At 39.9% G+C, this 17,689-nt stretch overlaps 1 protein-coding gene across 5 annotated transcripts in view; it reads right to left on the bottom strand.

Moving 5' to 3' along the window:
- CCDC68 (coiled-coil domain containing 68) overlaps positions 1-17,689 on the bottom strand; it is a 53,440-nt gene that overhangs the window by 19,468 nt on the left and 16,283 nt on the right. For 4 of the 5 annotated variants that reach the window (XM_057313067.1, XM_044383024.3, XM_044383025.3 and 1 more), the window contains 5 exons: positions 17,174-17,260; positions 13,513-13,653; positions 11,853-11,978; positions 10,005-10,133; positions 2,707-2,789 (listed from right to left, as the gene is read on the bottom strand). In XM_057313067.1, the coding sequence (XP_057169050.1) occupies positions 2,707-2,789; positions 10,005-10,133; positions 11,853-11,978; positions 13,513-13,653; positions 17,174-17,260 (566 nt within the window). The remainder of the gene's footprint in view (positions 1-2,706; positions 2,790-10,004; positions 10,134-11,852; positions 11,979-13,512; positions 13,654-17,173; positions 17,261-17,689) is intronic. The other variant, XM_057313068.1, reaches the window with a different exon arrangement.

Here is a 17,689-nt window from a genome sequence, read left to right as displayed (position 1 = left end):
GCAGAGGGACACGTTGGGAAACTGCCTTCTGCTCCTAGACACACGGGGGAATTAGGAAACCAGTCTGAGGGAAAGCCTTGGAGGTCTCCAGAAATGAAAGAAGGTCGAATCTCTTCTATAGCAGAATGAGCGCAGACTGCTGTGAGAATTCTAGAGCCCAAACTCCCAGCTCTTACAACTTCTGAGAGGCCGTATAATCACTTCACCAATTAGAAGCTCAGTTTCTTCCCTGAAAAGTCGATGAAAGGACTAAATTAAATAAGGTAGCTGGGGTTACGCTACAAACAGCAAATCATAATACATGTGTTGGTTAGTAGTGATGGTGGTGGAGATACGGAGTCAACCCTGTTTTTCATGAGATGCTTCTGCCAAATCTCTTAACTCTCGTTAAAAGTAATTGTGGGGATTAGCATAATATAATTATATATTCATAGCCATATGCAAAAAAACTGTCATTTTCTCCTGAATTATAAATACTTAAAAGTCATCATCTTTAGAGATGCTTTTTAATAGTAGAAATGCCAGGTTAGAACATACTGAATCTTTTCATCAAAATGGCAAGGAGTCATGGCACCTGTCAAACCCACCCTCCTGCGCAAGGGAAATTTGATCACCCAGAGCCCCCTGCTCAGAAAAGCAGCTCTAGGCTATTTTGGGGGTAAGGGAAGGCCACCTGTAGGAGCGGGAGTTGGTGCCTGCCAAAAGGCCATCGGTTAGATGACAATGTAGGGGTTTGGTAAACATGAGCATTCTACACAATACAGGAAGTAGTATTAGGCCCGTAGACTCCTCTGCAATTTGAAAGGAAAGTAAAGAATATGAGCCAGCTGGAGAAGACCACTGAAAACAGTTCATAAATCACACAGGAAAAACAAAGAGCAAGAAAGAGTGAAACTGTACAAACACACATGACTGAATAGGAGCCACAAAATAATCTGGTTTTTGAAAACACATTAGATGCTAAAGGGTGGTCCTCCCGTCTTCCCATGAGATGCATCTTCTTTATGGCCATATCTATTCAGTCTTCACCTACCAGAAATCCTCTTGTTTGTGGTAGCTTAACCAAGTCTCTATTGCTTTAACCAGAAGAGCCTGACTCCTACTGATTTCATTTTCTTGTCACTTAGCAGAGTGAATACCTCTACACACAGACAAATAATAAGATAAATATTTGCGATGCCTACAATCTATGAAAATTACATAAGCCTGGATGTTCAAACACCTTTCTAGAAACACAAAACATCCATTTTCCTCAAGACATTTCTAAATCCTCCCTAAGAGCTTTCTGAGAATTCCCTATAACAACTGCTCATATATAATAGAACAGAAAGAATAGTTCAGTTTGGTTTTGAAAATGGTTACATTTTGTGCTCAAAGACGGACAAAAACCCTATTATCAATAAAAATCATTTTTAAAGAAACAAACCAAACCGACACAGATGGTCTGGACTTTTGATGGAAAGCATATTGTACCAGCCAGCCGTTCTGCAGGGACAGGCTCTCTTTCAGAAGAAACAACAACAACGTAATCCAAGATTTACTTAAAGTTATGAGTATGTGCAAGTAATTCTGAAGACCTATGGGCGTCTTCCACAGAACTTCCTTAATTTCCCACAGAGACGTGCAGTGTTACGTGGCACTGTCTTAGAAAGCCACCTACTGGGGCTATATGCTTGTTCACAAAGAAGAATATGGGTAAATTAATGTCAGTAGTATTCCAGTGTGTTCTGAATACGTATGTGCAATTGCCAGCATCAGCCCAGGTCTAGACTTTGGCGGATGTGGTCCAATACATGAATATGAGCCAGACAGAAGGCAGAAGCTTTTGAGAGATGAGAAGAGAAAACATAATTGGAAAGGAAAGAGAAACAGGAAAAAAAAAAAAATCAAAGACCAAGAGAGAGAGATGTTTGAGTATATATTATTAAATACATGAGAATACAAATGTATACATTCTGAGGCTCATAACAGGGCTTGATATCCTAAGAAGCAATAGTTCCAGATGGATAAAATAAGACCTCAACATAGGCTTGACTTTGAACATTGTATCAGAACATGTAACAACAGTGGCAGGTTTAGAATTCGTAGAGAAGGGAAGGGAAAGGGGGGAAAAAGTGATGAAATTTTATGTGTTAAGAGTTATTACATGATGTTCCAGAGAATTTTTCTAACAGCAGCGAAGTCATGCAGCAGTTGGGTGATAACCGTAATCCACGCCACCCCCGTACTCAGGACTGTCACAGCTTGTGAATTATGAGTATTCGTAAGTCCGAAGAACTAAGAATGCATTCAGAGTAGTTCCTTCTCTACAAAGTTGGGGAGCACCATAAAAGGATCTTACTGTTCCACTTGTGGGCTAGCCAATTTGATGCAGGTTATAGCGGAGACCCTTTAACAAAATCAGAAGCATCAGGGGGAAGGAAGCATCCTCTTTAGGACCCAGGGTCAACAGGAAGGGACAGGCTCCTTCATTCTCCGGGAGGATTAACCCTGCCCCAGTTTCCCAGTACCGCCAGGGAACTCTGCCCAGTGGGAGGGAGGGGAGGCACCTGGTGGCTGTTAATATTAAGAAATTTCCCTTTGTCCTGCCCTTTCAGCCTTCCTGTCTCCTTGGAGGGTGTTAGCCTTCTGGCCATTGGCCAGTGGATCGACCAGCAGAGAGGAAAGGTATTAGGAACTCTTTAGTAAGGAGGGAGATTTGCAAACCTTTTAGCATATGTAGCATTGGATTTGAGTTGCAGCAGCTTGTTTTCCAAGGACAGTTTCTTTTCTAGCAGAGTTTTCTTTTCCTAGAAGAAATACAATTTTATTTATTTCTGTGTGTGTGTGTGTGTGTGTTTGCTAAGTCACTCTTGCAAACTGTTCACAAAAGATGCTTCTTATGATATTAGAAAATATCTTTTGAGCTAAAAAGCTCATTTCAGATGGCGCTGTGACAACCCACCCCAGTGAGACCTGGCCAGGCGTCCTCCTGTGTGGTTTCCAAGTAGCTCAGTGACAGGTCAAGACTAGTTGTCTTCACTCCCCTCACCTGCCTGGAGAGGTTCTGCTCCTTCTCCAGCCAACAACTGAAGTACACCCTGCTCAAACTCCCGCCTCTCTCCGTCCCACCCTGAATACAAGCTCATCTCTCTAGGCATTGGCTCTCCCTCCATTCCACCTGCTTCTCCTACATTAGACTGAGTCGCTGGTCTCCAAGGACACTACTGACTTTATACGTCTACCAGCTCACAGGGCATCGGCCAGAAAGTAGAAAAGTCGTAAAAGCCTTTTTAGTGAAGGATCAAGGCCACAGGTAATACAGTCACTTCCTAGTTAGAATATAAGAGAAATTTTGACATGGACAAAGAAAATGTAAAGAAATAACTGAATGTCATTATTAAACCAAATTCTTTGCATTCAAAAGAAAAATAGTAAGTCCATGAAAAAACAAGCTGGGATGATTGTGGGTTTTTTTTTTTTTAATATTTGATGGTAAGAGATGTTTTGGCACTGTTTACAATGCTATTTAAAACCATTCCTGCTGCAGTATTTATATGGGTAAAATATAAAATGCTGTGTCGTAGAGCAAAAATGTGGGAATCTCTTTGGACATGGTCCCACCTAGTTTTGAAACTGTGACTGTAACAACTTTTGCCAAGGTTTTTACCTCTCTGGGCCTTATGTTTGTTGAGAAAAAATAGCCCAAACTTGGAAATCAAAACAATGTATGATTTTAATGTCATATTGGGTCATTGTTGAATAACCAATTCATGGAGAATTTCTGTGTGTTTGACTTTATTGTTTATGATTTGATTAGAGCCCTGACTCTGTGAAGTTGTCTGTTCATGTGTAGATTTCTGCCTGGTAGAAAAGATAATCCCACAGGTTATGATTTGATTGCCTTCAAAAATATTAACCAGCTTTGTATCTAACCTAGTAATCTGATCCTATATTCCTTTTTTCAAAATGTCTATAAATATCCAGTTTCTCAAAATCTTCTATTTAAACCAGTTTTACCATCTTACTGGTTCCCTTATTAATGAATGAGTTAAGAAAAACTGACATGAAATCACTCTTGAAAGACATTGAGGAAGACATAAAAAGATGGAAAGATATTCCATGCTCATGGATCAGAAGAATTAACATAGTTAAAATGTCCATGCTACCCAGAGCAATCTACACTTTCAATGCTATCCCGATCAAAATACCAAGGACATTTTTCAAAGAACTGGAACAAACAGTCCTTAAATTTGTATGGAAACAGAAAAGGCCCCGAATCTCCAAGGAACTGTTGAAAAGGAAAAACAAAGCTGGGGGCATCACAATGCCGGATTTCGAGCTGTACTACAAAGCTGTGATCACAAAGACAGCATGGTACTGGCACAAAAACAGACACATAGACCAATGGAACAGAATAGAGAGCCCAGAAATGGACCCTCGGCTCTTTGGGCAACTAATATTTGATAAAGCAGGAAAAAACATCCGGTGGGAAAAAGACAGTCTCTTCAATAAATGGTGCTGGGAAAATTGGACAGTTACATGCAAGAGAATGAAACTTGACCACTCTCTCACACCATACACAAAAATAAACTCCAAATGGATGAAAGACCTCGATGTGAGACAGGAATCCATCAAAATCCTAGAGGAGAACATAGGCAGCAACCTCTACGACATCGGCCAAAGCAACCTTTTTCATGACACATCCCCAAAGGCAAGAAAAAACAAAAGATAAAATGAATTTATGGGACTTCATCAAGATTAAAAGTTTCTGCACATCCAAGGAAACAGTCAGAAAAACTAAGAGGCAGCCCACGGAATGGGAGAAGATATTTGCAAATGACACTACAGATAAAGGACTGGTATCCAAGATCTACAAAGAACTTCTCAAACTCAATACACGAGAAACAAATAAACAAATCAAAAAATGGGCAGAAGATATGAACAGACACTTTTCCAATGAAGACATACAAATGGCTAACAGACACATGAAAAAATGTTCAAAATCATTAGCCATCAAGGAAATTCAAATCAAAACCACACTGAGATACCACCTTACGCCAGTTAGAATGGCAAAAATAGACAAGGCAAGAAACAACAATTGTTGGAGAGGATGTGGAGAAAGGGGATCCCTCCTACATTGTTGGTGGGAATGCAAGTTGGTACAGCCACTCTGGAAAACAGTGTGGAGGTCCCTTAAAAAGTTAAAAATTGAGCTACCCTATGATCCAGCCATTGCACTACTGGGTATTTACCCCAAAGATACTTTCGTAGTGAAGAAAGGGCCATATGCATCCCAATGTTCATAGCAGCAATGTCCACAATAGCTAAATTGTGGAAGGAGCCGAGATGCCCTTCAACAGATGACTGGATTAAGAAGTTGTGGTCCATATATACGATAGAATATTACTCAGCTATCAGAAAGAACGAGTTCTCAACATTTGCTACAACATGGACGGCACTGGAGGAGATAATGCTAAGTGAAATAAGTCAAGCAGAGAAAGACAACTATCATATGATTTCTCTCATCTATGGAACATAAGAACTAGGATGATCGGTAGGGGAAGAAAGGGATAAAGAAAGGGGGGGTAATCAGAAGGGGGAATGAAACACGAGAGACTATGGACTATGAGAAACAAACTGAGGACTTCAGAGGGGCGGGGGGTGGGGGAATGGGATAGACCGGTGATGGGTAGTAAGGAGGGCACGTATTGCATGGTGCACTGGGTGTTATACACAACTAATGAATCATCGAGCCTTACATCGGAAACCGGGGATGTACTGTATGGTGACTAACATAATATAATAAAAAATCATTAAAAAAAAAAAAAAAAACTGACATGTATTCATTCTATATTTGTTTGAGTCATGGTTGTTTTTTTTTTTTTTTAAAGATTTTATTTATTTATTCGACAGAGATAGAGACAGCCAGCGAGAGAGGGAACACAAGCAGGGGGAGTGGGAGAGGAAGAAGCAGGCTCATAGCAGAGGAGCCCGATGTGGGGCTCGATCCCATAGCGCTGGGATCACGCCCTGAGCTGAAGGCAGACGCTCAACCGCTGTGCCACCCAGGCGCCCCTGAGTCATGGTTTTTTAAGTCATGACTTTTCGAACACCCCTAAAATGGGGATAATACTACCTATATTGAAATGTTCGGATGGTTGGAGTATTATATATGAAGGCCCCCATGTTTCTCTCATACATATTAGGACCTCAATTTATAATAATTTGAAGGTGGCAAACACTTCCTATCTTACGTGCTATTATTTTTTAAGTTTATATTAACTTTTTCAATTTTTTCCTATAGTATTCTTGTCACATATAGGAATTTCCCTTGTGTTTCCTAGCTGTGTTCGACTTATTTTTGAGGCATCACAGGTATGCCTTGGATCATCAAAGAAACACATCACTGATAATATATTTTAACTTTGTAGGGAGGAAAATGGTGTTTAACATTCCTCCTCATGGACTTACTCTCCATTAATGGATCTTCATAACCAGGGTTCAAGCAAACCGGACAACTGGACAAGTAAACATTCTGCCCTGGCCAACGTTTCAGCATGGAGCCTGGGCTCTTGATGCTTCCTCTCTGACAACACGGAAAATCACACCGGAAAATCACATTGTACTGGCTAGCACTTTTTCTCAGGGACAGTGTCTTCTGGAAAAGGAAAGGAGTTCACAGCACCACCCAGTGGGCAATGCACTCTTCCCCAAACTGTACCTCTGGGGAGCTTAAGAACTCCCTTGCCCTACTGATCAAAGTGGAGTAGACACCAATTTAAATAATTGCCATATGTTAACATCTAAATGATTTAGGAACCAAGTAGATCATTTTTATCTGACACCGGAGAAGAACGGGGCATAATGGAAAGCATGTTGAACTGGTAACTGGAGGACAGTGGAATCGTTCCTTGTTCCCACTGTCCTCATTTATAAAATGGTGAGGAGGAACTGGGTGGTCTCAAAGTACCTTTGAGCTCTAACATTCTAATAGAGCTAAATCGATGACACTGGAAAACAAATACGATGCAACGGAATTGCACTGCTAGCAAAAGGAACATATGCCATATTAAAATGCTCTTATTGGGCGTTTTTGCTGGCTTATCACTGTGTTTACGGAATTCATTCTCACTGCATTCCTGATTCAAGTGGGACAGATGGTGAAGGTTTTAAGTAATGTGTTCATTACCAGACCTCATACCACTAATGGCTACTTACTGGAGCAGTGGCTTGTTCAAGTGAGTAGAAAATGAATCCTACTCTAGGGGCCACCCACACCAGGGCAGTATTTATCAACCTCTGTGTGGGTGTTCTTTTTTAATTTTCATTTCCTTTCTGAACTCATGTCTTTCTCCTACTAACACAAAAATCTAGAGTTTCGCCTCTTCTCATTCTGATATATACCCCCCACCTGAGGAACCCTTCATCATAGCCTTAAAAGTATTCTTGGTTTTACCTTAAAGCAAGATGTTGCCAAGCTTTGTTTCTTACAGCTTTATTTATTTGCTTGTTTGTTTTACAGATATAACATCCTTTAAACTAAATATGTTTTTTAAAAACTCCTCCACAGTGCCCTTCCGTCCATCCCCACCTACCTCTACCTCCACCTCCCTGAGATTCCAATAGGCTCCACTCTAGGAAATAACTGCTAGAATATTCTGGAAGGTTCCTGATGGCCATGAACCATGGGCATCCTGTCCACTTACTTTGTCACAGATCACCTACAGACAGCCCACCATTATGGCTCAATATCAAGATAAATGCAAAAAAACCAAAACCAACAAAAACAAAAAAGATAAACGCTAGCCTATCACTTCTCAAAAATGTCTGCCAGTATCTAAGCCAGTCAACTTTTTTCTGGGGTACATTCCCCTACCTTCAATATGGGTATTTGCCTCCCTAGGGAACCAAGGAGAATGACTGAAGAGAGATAAGAGAAGTTCCTTGAGTTCCACAGAACCCAGATATCCTACATTGAAATCTCCACAAAGGGACTCTATCTGGTTCATTCACGAACAGATATCTAACCTCTAGCTCTGACTGGCACGAGGTAAGTGCTCAAGTATTTGTTGAACAAACAGTCAAGTGACTGCAACCCAGAATTCCGAGATAACTCACATTCAGGACAGATTTCACAGGATTTCTAGGAAATAGAAATTATATTCCACAGCTGGCTACTAAACCAGACCCAGGGTGACTGGGTTTGGATTGGAGGTGATCACAAGTCAAAATTTAAATGAAAGCTGGTTAATCTACCCCATTTGCATTCCGGAATTGTCCTCCTTTCCTAAATGCAAACATTCTTTGTGCTGAGTTTGCGCAACTATTACAGGATAAATGCTCTAATGCTACAAAGTATTTATCCAAATGTTACAGTTTGTTCAAAATATCATAACTATAAACTGTCACACTGCAGCAAACCAGCCGCTTGAGGACATTCTAGCCCAGCGATTCTGGTGACAGTAACACAGTCAGTGACCCACTGCGCAATACAGATGTAGCTATATATTATTATTATTACTAGATTCAGTTGAATTTGGGCTCATTTAATTTTTGTGATTTCCTCATAGGACCTTCATTGACACTACAAAATTCAACCAAGCTCAGTGTTATAAATTAAATCATTGGGAAATACGTAAAAAGTTAATCAAATTTCCTTTGGCAAGAAACCTGAATATGGATATGTGCTGCTTTTGAAGTGACATGTCTAAAATGGCATCAACTCAAGGAGACATACAACAGTATAAGGCTGAGAAGGGAAGGGGCAAATCAGGGGATTATTATAATAATATAAAAACTTATTGGGCAGTATTTACCAGCCACCAAAGCCTCTGTTCTTTTTTTTTTTTTTTTGAAGATTTTATTTTTAAGTAATCTCTATACCCAATGTGAGGCTCGAACTTCCAACCCTGAGATCAAGAGTCACACGCTCTACTGAGTGAGCCAGGCATCCAGGCACCCCCAAAGCCTGTATTCTTATCTACCCCAAATTCAGCTTCAGAAAGCCCAATTTTCTATTAGTCTGTTTTGCCAGTAAAAACCCTGTATTCCTTGGTTTGTCTGTATTCTAAATTTTAAGAGATGCATCATTACATTTATGGGCTCACCTTTTTCATATATTTGGAGTATCAGCCACTCAAAGGCACACTGCATAAAATTTTTAAGAATTTTTGTTCCTTCCCAACTCTTCCCTAAATGGTCTCTTATGGAAGTCCCAACTCCTAGAAGACGTCTTTTCTGAATGTGAATTATATCTGTCCTAATGCGGCCATTGGTATTCACAATCCTGAAGTGAACTCGGGTGGCCCCACCCAAAGAATGGATACTTCACTGACTAATACGTGGAAATGTTATGATTACAGGGATCCACAGTGTAATTACTAGTAATAGGTGGACTTTGTGATCGTTCCCATTGTTTCCACTCACAGCCTCGTCTGCTTCGCCTTTCTAAGCCATATATACACTAGAGAGAGAAAGTGACAGGGGATGATATGACTGCAATATTTGTAGAAAGGTCAATCAGCGACTGTACAGATCATATTAAGTGTGTAAGGGAAGGAACTAACATTATTGAGTACTTTCAAAAGTCTTAGTTGTTACAAAGAGGACTTACTTGCAATTAATATCTTATTTATTTCAGGGGCACCTGGGTGGTTCAGCTGGTTGGGCATCCTACTCTTGATTTTGGCTCAGTCATGATCTCAGGGTCGTGAAATCGAGCCCCATGTTGGGCTCCACGCTCAGCAGGGAGTCTGCTTGAGATGCTCCCTCTCTCTCTCTCTGCTCCTCCCCTCCCCCTGCTCACTTTAGCATGCATGCTCTCTCTCTAAAATATATACATATTATTATGTAAATATATATAATTATATAAATTTATAAATTGTATTTATACACATGTGAATAATACATTTATATAAATATCTAAATTTTGTGTATCTATATCTTATTTATTTTCTTGTTATTTTCTTTCATTCTTGCCCTAACTGTCCGGAAGAAATCCCTTTAAGTCCCCAGGGGCTCACCTTTTCCATCCTCTGTACAAGGTTCTCCAGCTCTGTGATTTGATTATGTTTTTCTTCAAGCTTTTCAGCAACTTGACTCAGATTTTCAACATGTTGTTTCAATTGCTGTTCTTTTTCAAGTTTGTTAGCCTTTGTCAGAAAAACAACTGTCAAACTCTTGTTTTTATTAAATTATACAGACATGCTCTCCCTCTATAATTCTGAGTAGCCAAAAAAACTTAATAATTCACACTTGATTCAAATTACTCTTTTGAATTTAGTGTTTCCTTCAAAAGAAACCCGATGGGCTGCAACAGTGCTAAAGCAATGTGGAATTAATAATATATTAGTGTTATCCCTAGAATGTTTACATTTGTTACCTTAAAACATGTTAGCCCTACTGGTACAAGAAAGAGAGATGCTAATTGAAGATGAAGAAATTTTTGACTTTTTCTCAACGAAACTTAATTAGAACACAAAATCTTATATGTTCAAGTAAAAAAGTTTCATTTTTTTAATATTTTATTTTTAATCAGAAAGTGTCATAAAAGCACAATAATGATCCCCACGGTGTTGGGAGTTATTTCCCAGGCCTATCGCAGGAGTTGTGCTAAAGACCATAGAAGCAAAGTCTTCATCTGGCAGCCCACAGGCCACACTTGCGAGTGTCTCAACTGACGTCTACCCGACATGCACACACACATCAGCATTTATATTTCATAAAATTTGAGATTTTACCAGTAGAAGAAAGTGTCTAGCTTCCTTCCCTTGGAAAGCCCAGGTGGGCATTCCTGCCAGGCAATTCAAGGCTGGGGCTGAGGCCCCTTTGCAGAACATGTGTGCATTCCCTTCCTGACAGGCCATGTCCATTCACCCACGTAGAGCACTCAGGTCCACACAAGTTGGCTCACGTCATTCACTAAGGTTCTTTATCTGCACCCTGCCTGCATGTGAGTTTCCGACCATCACCACCACATCCGGAAGCATGAAGGTGTGTCACCCGCACAATGCATTTCCCGCTGTGCTCCCCTGGGGACCTCTGCAAGGCCTGAGCTGGCAGAAGCCTAGGCACCCCACCCCAGCATCAGGGAGTTCCCTGTTTTGAGTCCGGGTGAACACACATACATACACACACACATTTTTTTCCTTTTCCAGTCCTAGTACATTCTCCAGATAAAGGTTTATTGGTCCTAAAATGTATACTTCAGATTTAAAAACGAACAAAAAAAGTATGCGTGTATCTGTGTGTGTCTGCGTGTGTATGTCTATGATATATATACACACACAGATATACACATATATGTATTTATGTGTTTAAAATATTTTAATTTATATAGTTATACATTAAATAAGAAATATGTATTTTAGAATATAAAGGTACACATACATTTGTTTGTTTGTTTTAATTTGAAGAACGTATTCTAGGGTCAAAACCATTTTGAAACCATTGATCTAGCCCAACTCTTTCATTGTAGAGACGAGGAAATCCAACTCCAGAGAGGGAGAATGACTCTGCCTAGGCCATCTCGTTAGCCAAAAGCAGAACCAGAAGAGGAGTCACTGGCCGGTGGCACCAGGACAGCCCTGATTTCTAGGCAGGGGGGCACAGCCCCCTCCCACCTGTGCTCCCCAGGGCTCTGAGCGAGAGTGGCAACGCAGCAGCTGGACAATGTCTGGGTGCCAGGCTAAGCAGGGGTGGGGAGAGATCAGCATAGAAGATGGGCACCCTGCCCTGTCCAAGGCTTGCCCAAGTCATGAGCCATTGCTGATTTTACATCTAACCTTAAAAGGAGAGGTGTGAACCAACACACGTACACACACGCTGGGGTGTCAGTTCTCCAACAGACAGACAAGCCGCTAGCTCAGTACCTCGAGTAAGTGTTTACCATCCTCATGCTTCTTTCTAACTTCTTCAGACTGTGTTTGGTAGATTTCAAATAATCTCTGGGCCACATTTCTCAGAGCCGCTGCTCCTGCCTGTCTGGAGGCTTCCAGCTACGAAAAGAGGTCATGTTTTGACATTTACAGCAGAAAGGGTTAAAGGCAGAACAGTTTGACAGGCGACTGAGAACAGAGAGGCTGTAACTGTACCATTTGCACCACCTCCTAGACAGTAGATGGGAGAAAAGACACTATATCTGGCAAGAGGAAAACGTAAAATGAGAAACACTCTATTTAGGGAAACTGTCACGCAGAAGGATTTTCACCGACCGGGCCAATCCAAAGCTCCCAAATCAGTGCCCTGCATTCATAAACTGCACCCTGCGAAGGGCTCCACGGTGCCTCATCAGCTTATACATTTATTTCCTTTTATCACTGATGTCCACAACAGGACTAGAAGATGCGTTTTCCTAAAACAGCAGTGGGACAAGATATGAGGATTAAGGGCCATTGTCATGAATCTCTCAAGGGATTTAACCCAAAGAAATAATCAAGAATGGCCACAAAGATTTACCTATGGAGATCGTCATCGCAGGACTGCATATATAATAAACCAATAAATAAATAAAGCAGCCAACAACGGATTAAACAAAATAATGAGACATTTGACCTTGAGTGCTCTAATTATTTTCTTTAAAGATTTTATTTTTTTATTTGAGAGAGAGAGAGAAAACGCACAAGCTGGGGGGGAAGAGGCAGAGGGAGAAAGAGAAGCAGACTCTCCGCTGAGCAGGGAGTGCGATGTGGGACTCGGTCCCAGGACCCTGGGATCATGACCTGAGCTGAAGGCGGAGGCCCAACTGACTGAGCCACCCAGGCATCCCACTTTTATTTAATTTAATTTATTTATTTGTCAGAGAGAGAGAGAGCGTGCGTGAGCACAAGCAGGGGGAGTGGCAGGCAGAGGGAGAAGCAGGCTCCTTGCTGAGGACCCTGGGATCATGACCTGAGCTGAAGGCAGATGCTCAACTGACTGAGCCACCCACGTGCCCCTGAGTGCTCTAATTAATATGCGTTAAACATGAAGGACTTTTAAAAATTATTTAGCAAGAACACATAACATGACACCGACCCTCTTAACACATTTTTAAGTGTAAGACACTGTAGTAACTACAGGCACTACACACCAGATCTCTAGAACTGATTCGTCTTGCACAACTGAAACTTCCGTAAAATCTTTTCAATAGTAAAAGTAGTCTCCAAAATAAAACACTGAGATTTAATTTATAAAACGGAAAAGTGTTTCTTCATGCAGGTGAGCATACGTGTGGATCTGTGAATGTATAAGGATGCCTGTCTGCTTTAACACATCCATGAAACTATCTTATTGGCTCAAAAATACAAAATTAGAAATTTCTCCTAATAGGGACACCTGGGTGGCTCAGTCGGTTAAGCGTCCAACTCCTGGTTTCAGCTCAGGTCGTGATCTCAGGGTTATGAGACTGAGCCACATGTCAGGTTCCGTGCTCAGCACGAACTCTGCTTGAGATGCTGTCTCTCCCTTTCCCTCTGCCCCTCCCCCAACAAATAGATAAATAAAATCTTTAAAAAAAAAAAAAAGAAAAGAAATTTCTCCTGATAGCCATACCTTGATTTTCAATACTTCATTTTCTTTGTTCATTTCTAAGAGTTGCTGTTCTTTTCCTTTCATCCTTTCCATGAGTAGGTCCGGACTGCAACAGGAGGGGTCCGTTTCAGAATCAGAGCCCTTTTGAATGTTTCGACAGTGCTGAAATGAACAAACACGAAAATCATCAACCTGACTATTCCTTTCTTCTACAAACTTTGACAACAATAATTATCACTCCCTATTACATATACCAAAATAAGATTCAGGTCAGCACAAATAAAATACATCTTTTGAATTTCAAATATCAATGGGGAATTCTCGATGAAGCAGCTGGTCCCTGGATTTGCTCAAATTTGATTAGATTCTTATGTTAAAAAAAAAAGTAGAGGTACATCTTTTATACTTTTTCTATTTCCTATAGTTTAAAATATACCATTAAGTCCTTTTAAGGAGATAAAGAATATATCTACAAGGCCAATTTTTTTCCTTTTTTTATTTAAGTTGCAGACAGAAATGCATTTTGGTTACACTGTATTACAAACTAATATAATCAGGCCTCATAGTTACAATACACGATATTCAATGTTCAATGATGCTTCACTGTAATTACCCCATATTAAATTTCCAGAGATATCAGAACTGAATGTTACTGCCAGTGTGACACAGTGTAAACCCTAGCCCACTGAAAATACACTTAGAGCGTAAGATAAACCTCATCCGGAATCAAGGACACGCTGAAGTGGAAAGGAAATTTGAAATTATCTAACTCAACTACATCAATTTTACAGATATGAAAAGTGAGGTACTGAGCCCAGGTTTAGGCAGTAAGTGAGAGAGATCCATCCTGTGCTTTCTGCTCCTCCAGATTATTTCAAGACAGACTAACGAATTACAAAATTCTACATACCCTACAATGAAACAATTTTAAAATAATAACTTTTATTTCGTAAGCATTTATCATGTGCCATGCAATATTTTAGATGTTTTATAAACGCCCCTTTGTCTGAATACTTAAACCACTAGAAGGCACTATGCCCATTATACAGAGGAGGAAATTGAGGATGAGAGTGTTTCACTAATAAGCCTGAGGTTATACCTAAAATAACTACCAGAACCTGAATTAGAATCCAAGTTTGTCTGACAAAGCCAATATTCTTTTCAGTACAAAATATGGGTTTTATTCACAGAAATAAAAAACAAAAACAAAAAAGAATATGGTGCATATAAATAATACAGTCACTATAATTCCATCAGGGTTTTATTTATTCTACTCCAGGCCCTACTATATACTCTCACTCTCTGTATACAGAAATTATTTTGTTTTTTAATTTGTTAAATAGTTGATGGAAAGACTCTTGTAGAAGGCAGGTTGCTGGTAGCAGAAGATAGCTACACAGGTCATGGATTAGAGTATCTTAAACTTTAATGAGTCACTTGATGATAGATCTGGTTAAAATGCAGATTCTGATTCAAGAGGTCTGGAGTGGGGCTCTAGATGTTGCATTTCTTTCTTTTTTTTTTTTTTAAAGCCATAGAAGAATATTTATTGACATGGGAAAATGTGAACAACATAACTTCTACGTGAAATATGCAGGATACAAAACAGTATATACAGTAACACCATTTTATGGAAAGAGAAAGAGCCATACATACAAAATAATACATAGGAAAAAAATGGAAGGATGTACATAGCAAATGTTAATAATGGTTATCTCTAGATAGTAGAATTAGAAGTGATTATACAGGGGCGCCTGGGTGGCACAGCGGTTAAGCGTCTGCCTTCGGCTCAGGGTGTGATCCCGGCGTTATGGGATCGAGCCCCACATCAGGCTCCTCCGCTATTAGCCTGCTTCTTCCTCTCCCACTCCCCCTGCTTGTGTTCCCTCTCTCGCTGGCTGTCTCTATCTCTGTTGAATGAATAAATAAATAAAACCTTTAAAAAAAAGAAAAGAAGTGATTATACAATTTTTTCCAGTAAATGTCACCTGCCCTCCAAACAGTATCTGCTTCATGCTATTTTTTCCTGGATACTTCATTTCCAAAGAGCTCCCCAATCCTGCTGCTGCTGCTGGGACTGAAGCCCACACTTGGAGAGTAGCAAAGCCCAAGATCATGATGACAAAATTCCTACATGGACATTGTTCAGATATTGTGGGGAAGGGGCAGGTACTTTGAGGTTATCTGTCCGCTGACCATCTGAGGTTTGAGATGACCAAGGCAGACACACTAGCAGCACGATTCATCTCCACTCCTAAGAAGCTAATCCTGCCAAGGTCACCAACAACCTCCCCATTGTACAGCCAGTGGTCAATGTTCACTCCTCAATTTACTTGGCCCATAGGCACCATTTGACACAGTAGCCCCTCCCCCCTTTCTGAAACCCCTTTTCACTTGTCTTCAGTGACTCCAGTCTCTCCTGGTTTTCCTTCTAATTCGCTAGCTTCTTTCCCCAGCCTGCGATGGTGATTCTTCTTCTTCCTAAGTGTTGGATATCTCAGAACTCAATGCTCAAATTTTCTGTCGTTTCTTTTGGTTTTTAAGATTTATTTATTTATTTATTTTTGAGAGAGCGAGAAAGAGAACTCCCACGCTTGGGGGGAGGGGCAGAGGGAGAGAATCCTCAAGCTGACTCCCCTCTGAGCGTGGAGCCGGAGGAGGGGCTCAGTCTTAGGACCCATGAGATCATGACCTGAGCCAAAACCAAGAGTGAGATGCTCAACTGACTGAGCCACCTAGGTGTCCCTGTCATTTCTATCCATACTCACATGTTTGGTGATCTAATCCAATTTCAGAACTTTAAATGCTATCCTTATTCCCCAAATCTCTGCCCTGTAGCCTGGACCTTTGAGCCCAGACCTCTACCTTCAACCCCAGAATCAGACATGCAGTACCCATTAGGAACCTCCACTTAGAGGTCTTCAATAAACAACTCAATATAACCAAAATGGAATTTTTTATCTTTCTCACCATTCACAAACATTAAGCTTTTTTTTCTAGTTTCTGAGAACTTAATATAAGAAAATATTTGGAGCTAGTTGTCTTAGTTTGGGAGACTGAGGATGATAAAGGGAACAAAGTTTATGCCTCACATCCTATGTTCTGCATTCTCTGTGGCCATAGTATATAGTGGACAACATGGACACTGATGAGGGGCACTTGGCTCAGATGAGCTCTAACCTGGTATAATCCAGACCAGGCTAAGTGTAGATTGCTTGCAGTTAAGAATATAAGGCCAGTCAAAGGGGAGAGGGAAATTCAAGTTTTATCAATTGTCTGATCAGTTGACCTAAAAGCCTAACGGCTTCAACTCTGTGCCCATTGGTGTGACCCTGGTGAGCCTAAAAGGTTTTACCCCCAGCTGTCTTTGGGAGACGTTGCTGCCATATACCCTGGCTGGGCTGATGTCTTCCCATATACTTTAGATAAGTAAGCCCCATTTAAAATATTCAAGTAAGGTCTAGTCATTCCAATCTGAGCCTACTAATAACATCTGTGGTTAAATATTTCATACATATGCCCATTAACATCTTTAGATACTGACAAAATATTTAACATTCATCATTCAAAGCTTCAAAGGATAATTTAATAATTATCTTAAAAAGTTATTTAAATAAGGTTTACACTGTTTTATGTTTATTTACTGAAGGAATAAAGTGGTACATTTTGATCAATTTATTACCTTTGTTTCTAGTTTGTGATTTGTACTGTTACGTCCTACTTCATCTTTAAAAATTTGATTTCGGATCTTTTCCAGAGTAGTTCGGATCTAGAAGAAAAAAATATTTTATTTTTTTTCAAAGGCATTTAATGTCAAATACTTTTTTTCTTTATCCCAGCTACAGTAGCCCTGATCTATCTAGAAAGTAATACATAAATACTGATCTCAGATTTAAATAACTGCCACCACCAACCTGCCTTGCATTTAGGCTAATATTGTTTAGATTACAGAAAATGAACATTACGTCTTTATAATTCTTTCTCAGCCAAACCTAAAATATAACCTAAATGAATATTATACTACAAAATAATTACTGTTTAGTAATTAGTATTTAGTACTATTTAATTCCATTTTTCCTATGTAGTAATTTAGTACTAATTTACTATTTAGTAATTACTATAAAACAATTACTATTTAGTAATCACTACAAAATAATTACTAGCTAGTAATTACTAGAGAATAATTACTAGCTAGTAA

The sequence above is a fragment of the Ursus arctos genome, unplaced genomic scaffold (assembly GCF_023065955.2).
Source record: "Ursus arctos isolate Adak ecotype North America unplaced genomic scaffold, UrsArc2.0 scaffold_17, whole genome shotgun sequence".
Classification (NCBI taxonomy): domain Eukaryota; kingdom Metazoa; phylum Chordata; class Mammalia; order Carnivora; family Ursidae; genus Ursus; species Ursus arctos.
Note: the sequence above shows the minus strand (reverse complement) of the source record. Positions and strands in the feature narration are given on the sequence as shown.